This window comes from Balaenoptera musculus, chromosome 3, assembly GCF_009873245.2.
Source record: "Balaenoptera musculus isolate JJ_BM4_2016_0621 chromosome 3, mBalMus1.pri.v3, whole genome shotgun sequence".
Lineage (NCBI taxonomy): Eukaryota > Metazoa > Chordata > Mammalia > Artiodactyla > Balaenopteridae > Balaenoptera > Balaenoptera musculus.
In genome coordinates, this window is record NC_045787.1 from 21,080,540 (window position 1) to 21,094,145 (window position 13,606).

General features: G+C 32.6%; 1 protein-coding gene across 4 annotated transcripts in view; it reads right to left on the reverse strand.

The window, feature by feature from the left end:
* The window catches only part of CDH9 (cadherin 9), a 125,374-nt gene that overhangs the window by 13,996 nt on the left and 97,772 nt on the right, over window positions 1-13,606 (reverse strand). For all 4 annotated transcript variants that reach the window (XM_036849429.1, XM_036849430.1, XM_036849431.1 and 1 more), the window contains one exon: window positions 12,845-13,098. In XM_036849429.1, the coding sequence (XP_036705324.1) occupies window positions 12,845-13,098 (254 nt within the window). The remainder of the gene's footprint in view (window positions 1-12,844; window positions 13,099-13,606) is intronic.

The window sequence follows — 13,606 nt, forward strand, 5'->3', positions numbered from 1 at the left end:
ATTTCAGATTCATCTGTTCTCCAAATATTTTTCTTCCCTTTGTCAAAATTCTTGAGATTTTACAGCTCATTGTTTTTTCAAGACTTGAGTACCCTATAAAAAGTAAATATTTCTGGAAGAGCTATGGACTTAAAAAGGTATCAGCCACTTTTATATACCATAAAGCAAGGTTGCAAGTTTTACTATCAGTCTCTGATCAAGAAATTTTTCTCCTAAAATTGTATCATGAGGAAATTATCAGTTATAAATCTCCAGACAATCTAAATTTTCATTAGTGATGCATTACCTACATGATAGTATGTTATCTATACAATAGAAGTTTATCAAGAACTGTAATGACATTAGCAAATATTCACAATTAGTAAAATATATAAACCCATATATATTATATAAGCTATACTTAATAAAAAAAATAGGAGATTGATAAACTTTAAAAGATGAAATACTTGATGGAAGTAGAATAAATAGCACTGGAGTATCTACTGAGGGGAGAATTATAGATGTCTTATTTGCTACAAAATTACCTATGCAATCCATTTTTTCTAAAGTGAATGGCTGCAATTATATTATCAAAAACATGTTCAAAATGATATTTTGGATGTCCTCTTCAAATATAAAATGACAGGGGCTGGATTTACCACACACACACACACACCCTGCCAAAACCCACTAAAATCCAAATAAAATATATGAAACAATTATTTTTGAAGCATTAGATACCAGGAGACAGAGAGGGTAATTCCTGAGAAAAGAGGAAGAAATGATGTGATCCTCTAAACTGGCTGCTGCCTGGGAGGGTTTCTAAACAATAATGCAGGAAGTGGGAGCCCAGATGGAGCTTGTCAATCCCTTGAATTCAGGAGATAATGCTGAGAGTCCAGGGAGACCAAGGTGGGTAGAATTTGGTGGGCAGAGGACTTCATAGGATAGAGCTTCACAGAGAGAGAGCCACAGAAATATGAAGAGGATCCTGTTCAACTCTTCAGCTGAGTGCTAATCAGAACATGCATGAGAGCAGATAAAATGAAGCCATAGATGTAACCAATTATAAGGGCCAGAGGGAGCAGAATTGAACTGGTATGTGTCTGGAAATAGTCTAATTCCCATCAGCCAAAGTAGAAAACTTGTAACTCATGGGGCTTTGGTAGAATCTCAGAAATCTCTTACTTGATTTATGGGGCAAAATTAGATCTAGACAAAGGGCTGCTAAAGCAAGGGCCAAAAGGTTTAAGCTGTTTCAAGTAACTTAGCCACACATCTGGACACAGCTCAATAGTATTTATAGAAATGCAGAGCTATCACACAATTAACACAGCATAAACACAATATTTGTCATGCAATCAAAAATCACAGGTAAGCAAAAATGGGAAATGTGACTGCAAAGAAAAATCTGTCAATTGAAACTAACCCAGAAATGACACAGTTGACAGAATTAGCTGACAGTGATATTTAAAAAGTTATTTTAAATGCATTCTATATATTTAACTAGAGGAAAGTTTAAGGAAATAATATAGATATAGACAGATAGATAGATATAGGTATATGTCTTTCATAGAACTTCTAGAGGAGAAACTATAGTCTGTGAGTTGAAAATTATACTCTGATGGAATTAAAGCAGGTTAGATATTGCAGGAAAAAAAATAGTAAACTTGTAAATGAAGATGAATGGGAAATATTTAAAATGATTAAGGTGGGGAGATTAAAAAACAGAGCACCAGTGAGCTGTGTTGCACTTTCAAGACACCTAACATAATTAAAATTAAATGATCTGAAAGAGAGGAGGGTAGGGTAAAATTATTGAAGAAACAGTGGTTGAAAAGTTTTCCAAGTTTGAGAAAAGTCGTAAACTCACAGATCCAAGAAGCTTAATAAACTTCAAGTACAAAATATATGAAGCATGTTATAGAAAATCACATCGTAATCAAATTGCTTAAAACCAGTGACAAAATTTAAATGCATCCTAAGGAACAACTAAGTTACAAAGAGAAAAATAAACATAAAGGCAGTGAAAAATCTTTATTATAGAGCTAGGAAAAAAAACCAAAAACTACCCTCAATCTAAAATTCTATACCCAGCAAAAAAAAAAAAAGAAAGTGATAACATAAAAAAAGGAAATAAAAAGGAATGCAAAATAAAATACAGTATTAATCCAAAGAAAGCAGAAAATTAAAAAGGTGAAACAAAGAAAAGATAGAGCAATAAGAAAACAAATAGCAAGATGATAAATTAAACTTAATAGTATCAGTAGTCACATTAAATATACATGGTCTAAACATCACAAAAGGAACAGAATGTTACATTGTGCAATAAAGCAAAACACGGCTATATGATTCTATAAGGAACATATTTTAAATACAAAAGCAGAAATAGACTAACAGCATCATACTTAATAATGAAAAACTAATTTCTTCATAAGACAAGGAGGAAGGAAAGGACTTCTGTTCTTATCACTTGTGTTTAGCATTGTCCTGGAGGTTCTTGCCAGTGCAATAAAGCAACAAAAAATATAAAATATGTTCTTGATATGTAGACATAAAACCACAAAACATGGCTGAAAACACAGTCCATGAGTGGAGAAATGCACATTGTATATGGATTAATATATTCAGTATCATTAAGGTATTATCAATTCTGCCTACATTGATCAATGGACTCAACACAATCCCAATGAAAATTTCAGGAGGCTCTTTTATAGCACTTGATATATGAAAATGTAAAGGGCCTAGAATTACCAAGCAACTTCAGGTAGGAAAAAAAAAAGTTAAATGACGAATACTACCTAATTTAAAGACTTTTTTTTATAAAGCTATACAACAATGTGCCATTTTTGTAAACATAGATAAATATATAATTGGAATAGAAGAGAGAGTCCAGAGTTAGTTTCATACTTATATAAACAATTGAGTTTTGACAAATGTACAAAGTTTATTCAGTGAAAATTATAGTCTTTTCAACCAATGGTGCAGGAAACATTGCATTTCCAATGTAAACATCCATATACAAAAAAGAAAAAAAAACTTTGATCCATAACTCACACCATATAAAAATTAACTTAAAATGAATCATAGATATAAATATGACTAAAAGCAATAAATCTCCTACATGAAAAAAAATAGAATGAGAATTTTGAGATTAGGCAGATGCTTCCTATATAAGACACTAAAAGCTTCATCCATAAATTTAGAAGTTAATAAACTGGATTTTATTAAAATTGAGAATTTTTGCTTTTTGAAAGTCGCTTTAAGGGAATGGATATACAATACACTGACTTGGGGAGAATATATTTGCAAATCAAAACTGATAAAGGACTTGTATCCATTGTGTGTGTGTGTGTGTGTCTTCAAATCAATAACAAAGACATAACCCAGTAAAATTTAGGCAAATTTTGAATAGACACTTCATCAAAAAACATATATTGGTGACATATAAACATATGAAAAAAATGCTCAACATCATTAGCCATAAAGGTAATGGAGATATTATTATATATCTATTAGAATGGCTAAAATTAAAATATTTGACAGTACCAAGGGTTGGTGAGGATGTAGAGAAATTGGAACCATCACACATGCTGATAGGAATGTAAAATTGTATAACCACTTTAAAAGTTAAACATGTAACCACCACATGTTCCAATCATAACCCTCCTAGATATTTACTCTAGAAAAGTGAATGCATGTAACTATACAAATACTGATACACAAATATTTGTATGTGTACTTATATACAAATGTGTATAAATGTATTATAATATCCAAGTATTTGAAACAACTCAAAATATCAATGAATAAGTGAACATATAAGCAAATTGTGGTATTTCCACACTTTGGAATACTATTCAGCAATTAGAAAATTAAACTATTAATGCACACAACGATATGGAAAATCTCAAGATAGTTATGCTAAAAGAAAGAAGTTGGACAGAAGAGAATAAATACTGTGTGATTTCATTTGTATAAAGTCAAGAAAATCCAATCAAATTTAATCTATATTGCCATAAAGTAGTTCAGTGTTTACCTGGGAACAGGGTTTGGTTCCAGGATGTTTGGGAGGGAAGTATTACAAATGGGAATTAGGAAACTTTGGGGGAAGATTTTGGGGATATTTTAATAGGTGTACTAATATGCTCCACCCACCAGTGGGCTGGCACTTGCCCTGGGACCAGCCTTATCAACCAGTGGGCAGGCACAAGCCCCAGCATCCCCTGGGCCCCATCCCTACCCCCCAGAAGGCTGGCACCAACTCTGGGGCCCCTGGTCCCTGAAACCAGAGACTCCAAGACTCAGCTCTGTCAGTAGTGGCCAGAACTAGCCACAGTAACCAACATCACCCACTCGTAGGCAGACACCAGGGATCCCCTGGGACCTGGCCCTGTCCAACAACAGGCTGACATGAAATTCATGACCCCTGGTCCCACAATCACCACAGTCACCAACTCTGCCCACCTGTGGGCCAGTAATAGCCCCGGGATATCTGGGGCCCCAGAGCCAGCTACCATGTCACCCTGCCCCTTGAGACCCAGCAGCCTGCAGCCTCCACACAAGGCAGGGCCTGGTAACCAACTAGACCTGGGGCCAGCCACTCCTACCAGACCATCTGCAATACTCAATCTGCCTCAACAGAAGAACCATGCAGGCCACATGAGGGCACCCCTAGAGGATATAGCTCTGGTGACCAGAGGGGAGTGCACTCCTGGGGCACATGGGACATCTACTACAAAAGGTCACTTCCAGGGTCAGGAAATGTAACCAACCTACCAAATACATAGGAATAAAAACAGCAAATTCGGCAAAATGAGGTGACAGAGCAATACGTTCCAAATGAAGGAACAAGATAATACCCCACAAGAAGGAGTAAGTGAAGTGGAGAGAAGCAATCAACACAATAAAGAGTTCAAGGTAATGATCATAAAAATGTTCAAAGAACTTAGGAGAAGATTGGATGAACAAAGTGACAAGTTAGAAAATTTTAACAGAGTTAAAAAAATATAAAGAAGAACCAAAATACATGAAGAATACAATAACTGAAATAAAACATAGACCAGAATGAATCAACAGATTAGATGATACAGAAGAACAGATCAGCAGGCTGGAAGAAGACAGAGTAGTGGAAATCACTGAAGCTGAACAGCAAAAAGAAAAAAAAATAATAAAAATAAAGGAGGACAACTTAAGAGACCTCTAGTACAACATTAAGCATACTAAGATTCACATTTTGGGGTCCAGAAGGAGAAGAGAGAGGAAGGGGCAGAGAACATATTTGAAGACATTATAGCAGAAAACTTCCCTAACCTGAGAAAGGAAACAGGCATTCAGGCCAAGAAGCAGAGTCCAAAACAGGATCAACCCAAAGAGGACCACACCAAGACATATTGTAACTAAATTACAAAAATTAAAGAGAGAATATTAAAAGCAGCAAGGGAAAAACCACAAATTATGTACAAAGGAATTCCCATAAAGCTATCAGTCAACTTTTCAGCAGTTACTACACAGGCCAGAAGGGAGTGACACAGTATATTAAAAGTGATGAAAAGGGAAAAACCTACAAGCAATAATACTCTCCCGGGCAAGGTTTCATTCAGATTTGATGGAGATACCAGAGTTTTACAGACAAGCCAAAACTAAAGAGTTCAGCACCACCAAACCAAATTTAAAGAAAAATTAAAGGATTTCTCTGAGTAAAAAAGAAAAGCAGAACTAGAAATAGAAAATTACAAAAGGAAAAATCTCATTTGTAAAGACAAGTATACAGTAAAGGTGGTAAATCAACGATGCATGAAGCTAGTAGGAAGGTTAAAAGACCAAAGTAGTAAAATCATCTATATATACAATAAATAACTAAGGGATACACAAAACAAAAAAATGTAAAATATGATGTCAAAACAGTAACTGTGGAGTGGGGCTGGGGAGTAAAAATGCAGGGTTGTTAAAATCTGTTTGAGTTTAAGAGATCTGAAACTTAAAATAATCATATGTATATGGATGGCTATATATAAACCTCATGGTAACAGCAACCTCACGGTAACTCTCAACAAACAAAAGTTCAGGACCAGATGTCTTCACAGATGAATTCTACCAAACATTTATAGAAGAGTTAATACCTCTCCTCAAATTATTCCAAAAAATTAAAGAAGAATGAATAATTCTAAACTCATACCAAGAGGCCAGCATCATCCTGATACCACTCAAACATCTATAGCAGATACATACATGCAAATGAGAAAGGAATCCAAGCAAAACACTAAAGACAGTCATTAAATCACAAAGGAAGAAAGCAAAAGAAGAAGAAAGGAACAAAAAGAACTATGAAAACAACCCTAAAACAATTAACAAAATGGCACTAGGTACATACCTGTCAATAATTACTTTAAATAGAAATGGACTAAGTGAAAAAAACGTAATGACCCAAAACCTTTGGGATACAGCAAAAACAGGCCTAAGAGGGAAGTGTATAGCAAGAAAAGCCTATCTCAGGAAACAAGAAAAACCTCAAAGAAACAACCTAACTTTACATCTAAAGGAACTGGGAAAAGAAGAAAAAATAAAATCCAAAGTTAGTAGAAGGAAAGCAGTTATAAAGATAAGAGCAGAAATAAATGAAATAGAGACCAAAAAACCAAAAAACACAACAGGAAAGATCACTAAAACTAGGAGCTGGTTCTTGGTAAAGATAAACAAAATTGATAAACTTTTAGCCATACTCATTAAGAAGAAAGAGAGAGGGCCCAAATTAGCAAAATCAGAAATGAAAAAAGAGAAGTTACAACCTACACCACAGAAATACAAAGGATCATAAGAGATTACTATGAACAATTATACACCAAGAAAATGGACAACCTAGAAGAAATGGACAAATTCTTAGAAATGTGCAACCTCCCAAGATTGAACCAGGAAGAAATAGAAAATTATTATTTTATTATCAGTAATAAAATTGAATCAGTAACTAAAAAAAAAATTCCCAACAAACAAAAATCCAGGACCAGATATTTTCCCAGATGAATGCTACCAAACATTTATAGAAAAGTTAACACCAATCTCTCAAACTATATTCCAAAAAATTAAAAAGGGATGAATGCTTCCAAACTCGTACTAAGAGGTCAGCGTCATTCTGATACCAAAACCAGATGAAGATCACACAAAAAAATTACAAGCCTATACCACTGATGAATGTAGATGCAAGAATCCATAACAAAATGTTAGCAAAATGAATTCAGCAATACATTAAAAGGTTCATACCCCATGATCAAATGGGGTTTATCCCAGGGAAGAAAGAATGGTTCAATATTTGCAAGTCAATGTGATATACCACATTAACAAATTGAAGAATAAAAATCATAGGACCTTTCAATAGATGCAGAAAAAGCATTTGACAAAATTCAACATTCATTTATGATAAAAAAATCTCTCCACAAAGTGGGTATAGATGGAATTTACCTCAACATAATAAAGGCCATATATTACAAGCCCACAGCTAAAATCATACTCAGTGTTGAAAAGCTGAAAGAGTTTTTCTAAAATCAGTAACAAGACCTGGATACACACTTTCACCACTTTTATTCAACATAGTTTTGGAAGTCCTAGCCACAGCAGTCAGACAAGAAAAAGAAATAAAAGTCATCCAAATTAGAAAGGAAGAATAAAAACTGTCACTGTTTGCAGATGACATGATACTACACTTAGAAAATCCTAAAGATGCCACCAAAAAAAATACTAGAACTCATCAATAATTTGCAAAAGTTGGAAGATACAAAATTATTGATAATATACAGAAATCTGTATTTCTAGACACTAAAAATGAACTATCAGAAAGAGAAATTAAGAAAACAATACCATTTACAATCACATCAAAAAGAATAAAATGCATAGGAATAAATCTAACTAAAGAGGTTAAGGACCTGTACTTGCTAAACTATGCAACACTGATGAAAGAAATTGAAGAATACACAAACAGATGGAAAGATATACCATGTTCATGGATTATAAGAATCAGTTTTGTGTATAATGTGTATAAAATATCCATATTTCCTAAGGCAACCTACAGAATCAATGCAATCCCTATCAAAATACCAAAGTCATTTCTCACAGAACTAGAAGAAATAATTCTAAAATTTGTATGAAACTCGAAAGACTCTGAATAGCCAAAACAATCTTGAGAAAGAAGAACGAAGCTGGAGGTATCATGAGCTCTGATTTCAAACTATACTACAAAGCTACAGTAATCAAAACAGTATGGTACTCGTACAAAAACAGACACATAAATCATTGGAAGAGAATAGAGACCCTGGAAGTGAACCTGCACTTACATGGGCAATTAATCTACCACAAAGGAGGCAAGAATATACAATGGAGAAAAGATATTCTCTTCAATGAGTGGTTCTGGGAAAACTGGACACATACATGTAGAAGAGTCACACTGGACTACTTTTTCACACCATGCATAAAAATAAATTCAAAATGGATTAAAGACTTAAATGTAAGAACTGCAACCATAAAAGTTCTAAAAGAAAACATGGGCAATAAACTCTTTGACATTGGTCTTAGTAATATTTTTTGGATATATCTACTCAGACAAGGGAAACAAAAGCAAAAATAAATAAATGGGACCTAATCAAACTAAAAAGTTTTTGCCCAGTGAAAGAAACAATCAACAAAATGAAATGGCTGCCTACTGAACAGGAGAAGATATTTGCAAATGATAGATCCAATAAGTGGTTAATAGCCAAAATAGATCCAATAAGTAGTTAATAGCCAAAATATACAAAAACCAAACAGCCTGTTTAAAAAATGGGCAGAGGTTCTGAACAGATGTGTTTTCAAAGACATATAGATGGTGAACAGGCACATGAAAAGATGCTCAACATCACTCATCATCAGGGAAATGCAAATTAAAACCACAATGAGATATCACCTCACAACTGTCGTAATGCTATTATCAAAAAACAACAAACAACGAAGGTTGACAGGATGTGTACAAAAGGGAACCTTCATGCACTGTTGGTGGGAATATAAATTGGTGCAGCCGATATGGAAAACAGTATGGAGATTCATCAAAACTATTAAAACCAAACTACCATATGATCCAGCAATTCCACCTGGGTATTTATCCAAAGAAAAAGAAAACACTCATTAGAAAAGATATATGCACCCCTACATTTATTGCAGCATTATTTACAATATCCAACATATGGAAGCGACCTAAGTGCCCAGTGATAAATGAATGGATAAAGAAGATGTGGTATATATGCATATATACACAATGGAATATTACTTAGCCATCAAAAGAATGAAATTATGCCATTTATGACAGCATGGATGGATCTAGAGTAAATAAATAAAATAAGTCAGAGAAAGTCACATAACTGTACGATTTCGCTTGTACGTGAAATCTAAAAAGCAAAACAAATGATCAAATATAACAAAACAGGAACAGTTGTAGATACAGAGAACAGATAATTTCCAGAGGGGAAGGTATAGGGGAGGAAAGAAATAGGTGAGGGAGATTAAGAGGTACAAACTCCTACTTGGCAAATAAATGAGCCATAGGTATGAAATGTATAGTGTGGGGAATATAGTTAATAACCTTGTAATACCTTTGTAAGGTGGCAGTTGGTAACTAGACTTATCATGGTGATCATTTTGAAATGTATAGACATTTTGAATTACTATGTTGTGCAACAGGAAAAAACATAGTGTTGTAAGAAAATTATACTTTAAAAACAAACTCATAAAGAAAGATCATATTTGTGGTTACCAGAGGTGGGGGTAGGTGGAGGGAGAATTGGATGAAGGCAGCCAAAAGGTACAAATTTTCAGTTATATGTAAGTACTAGTGATATTGATATAATATACAATATAATACATATAATTAACACTGCTGTATGTTATATATGGAAGTTGTTAAAGAGTAAATCCTAAGTGTTCTCTTCAGAAAGAAAAAAAAAATTTCTGTTTCTTTAACTTTGTATCTATATGAGGTGATAGATGCTCACTAAACTTATTGCGGTAATCGTTTCATGATGTATGCACATCAAATCATTACGCTGTACACCTTAAACTTTTACAGTGCTATATGTCAATTATATCTCAATAAAACTGGAAGGAAAAAAAAGAAATTTCCTATTGTGGGAAATGGAAAAAATGATGAAAAACTAGACCAAATTCTGAGGGACAAAAGCCATATTTTGCTTTTTGTATAATTTTGTCCTTGAGGCTTTGCTTTGTACCCCTGAGGTCGGTCAAAGCAGATTATGAATGTGAAACAATATTAATTATCTCTAATTAATAATTAGGTCAGTAAGAACGCAGAATGTATCTGCTATAGAATTGGTTGTGCATTCAGATCATCAGTAGTTTGAACCTCAGTCTGCTAATTATTTGTACAGTGTCCTTAGTAAAGTTCCTTAAACTCTTTGCATCTCAGTTTATGTTTTTTTAAAATGTAGGTGTATGTGTCAATTCCAAACTGCCAATCTATCCCTCTCCCTCCCCCTTCACCCCTGTTAACCGTAAGTTCGTTCTTTAAGTCTGTGAGCCTGACTACTGTATTTAAAATTAGATAATCAACAAGGACCTACTGTACAGCACAGGGAACTCGGCTCAGTGTTCTGTAATAACCAAAATGGGAAAAGAATTTGAAAAAATAATAGATACATAAATATGTGTAACTGAATCACTTTGCTGTGCAACTGAAACTAACACAACATTGTTAATCAACTTTGCTCCAATATAAAATAAATTTTTTTAAAAATGTAGGTGATAACAGTTGTACTCACCTTATAATGTTGTGATGAGGTTTAAATGATCTAATAAATATAAAGCTATTTGGATAGTGTCCAGCTCATAGCAAGGGCTCAATAAATGATAACAATTATTTTATAGAGGAAAGGATAGGCAAAATATTTGTCTCATGTCATGAATCTGGTGCCACAATTGAAGTAGAAAAGACATTGACTACTATTTTTTGGAAATTGCAAAATCTATCAAGAACAGATACTTACTGAGCATTTATAGCTATTGGTATGGACAATCCCTTATCCATTTTTAATATAAGTGGTGATTTATTTCTATTTCAATATTGCAAAGAACACAAAAACACTTTAAACTTCTTTTTGTTACTTACAAAAATAAATGCACATATAAGAAATGCCAAAACCAATCAGCCACACTCAATTTCAGTAAAACATAAATAAACATTTTGGATATAAAAATGCTGGAACATATGTGTAGACCACTGGAAAACTAGATTACTTATCCATTTCATTTTGGGAGTTTTGTTTTATATAATACGAAGATTTTAAATTAATCCATTTCATGTATACTGATACAAAAGTGTCAGAGTAAAATAATCTTTTATGCATTGGTATCATTATAAGTCATGTTTTTAAATTAATTAACAATATACAAAATATATAATTTGAACCTGAACATTTTTTAAAAGAGAAAGTTAAGTGAATTCTATTCTAATTAACCTAAAACTAACCAAATATTTCAAGCTAAACTGAGTACTAACTACAGATTAAAATTTCACAAACTTTCTTTATTTTAAAAATATATTAGACCAACAAATTAAATATAAATTAGGGTATATTTAGTGCAACAAACGTGGCTTTGTAAATTAACATGAATAGTTATTACATCTTAAACTAAATTTAATACTTATATACTTAGTATTGTGCTCACTGATTTTCTATGTATGATGGTATGACATGAATTCCAGGAAATCTGGGCATTCCCAATAAATATTTAACCATTTATTTTCCTTAATTAAAAATTAAATTTGATCCAAAAATTTATTGAAATATAGTTTATTTACTACAATATTGTGTTAGTTTTAGGTATACAGCAAAATGATTCAGTTATATATACATATAAATATATATATTCTTTTTTTTACATTCCCTTCCATTACAGGTTATTACAAGATATTTAGTACAGTTCCATGTGCTATACAGTCAGTTCTTGTTGTATAAAAAATTAAATTTTAAACAAAGCATAATTTTAGGCATTTTACTACCCACATATTAACAGACAAATATTTATTTGTCTGTCTCTTTTGTCTTCATCAACATACCTACCCATCTTCATCCACCCATCCTATTCATCATCTATGTCACAACTATATTTATATTCTCCTTAAGCATAGTTTCTGGCATATTTGAAAACTTTTAAATGGTTAATACAATATTCAAATTTTGAGAAAGTATTACACTATTCTGCACTATACTATACCAATTTTTAATAGTTTTACTGTTCTCAAATATCATTACTCGTTTTACCAATTCTCTGTTTTATTAATAGAATATAATTGATATTTTGCTTCTCAAAAGTTTTGATGTAAAATGTGCCTAGGGACTATTTTCAAAAGACGTTTTTCATCAATTTTCAAGGTATCTCTTAAGCTTTTCTAGAAGAACTTCTTTTCTAATGTATTTGTTTAGATATCTTATTATTCGAACTATGATTTATCTAAGAAGGGCAATGAGACAAGAATTACATCAATAACTAAGGGATTAGAATCACAGACACTGGAGCCAGACAGCCTGAACCTCAAACCCAGCTTTGCCAGTGACTAATTATTTGGCAAGTTATTTAAATGTTCGGTACCTTAGTCTTATCATCTACAGAAAGATATAATAATAAGAGCTACCTTGTAATATGTGATAAGAGTCAAATGAAATAATATATCCAGAGCACTTAGAAGACAACCCAGCTAAAAGTCTGTGCTATGGAAGTGTTTGGTTGTATTACTGTACTTGATCATACATGGTACATTTTTTTTTCACACAGCTTATAAATAGTGAGATTATCATTTTTCTTCAAACTTAAGTTTTCTCAAAATACTTACTTTATTAAATTGTTCATGGCATCTGGGTCATATGCTGTAACCTGTCCAATGATGCTGCCTTCCTTTACATCTTCATCTACTTCTATCAAGTAAAAAATTTTACTGAACACAGGAGGCTCATCCATATCTTCCACAGATATTTTGACCACAGCTGTGTCTTTGAAAGGTCCCAGGTACAGGAATCGTGGATCAGGGTGAGTGTTACTTGCATCCACTTTTAAAGTGTACAGCATTTTGTTTTCATAATCTAAATTCTGAAGTTAAATAAAATAAGAAAAATTAGTATAATATAGCAGACATAAAAATGGAAGACAATTTCAAAATTTAATAACCATCTCTCTTAATAGTCCCAGTAATTCTGGTTAAATAACTTTCCCAATTATTGCTTCATGGGTATAAAAAATAAATTAGGAAATTTTTTTTTTGCCTTACACATTTATAAGGAGTAATTCAATATAATAGTATACACATTAAGATTGATTCACACTTAGTAATGCATTTTACATTTTGGTAGTCATAGGTAAATGAAGTATCTAATACATAGGCTATTTATTACTATATTATTATTATTAAAGTTATAAAAATTTAAAATCAGCAGAAACATAAAATTGAGATTTAACAAACCATTCACATAAGTTGCTTCCTTAAGTCCTACAGTTCTAAAACTGTGTTTTAAAAAGAAAAAAAAAATTATTAATCTGAACACTGTGGAAAAAAAGCTGTGAATGAAAGGGAAATTAGGGTGATATAAAGTAATCAATA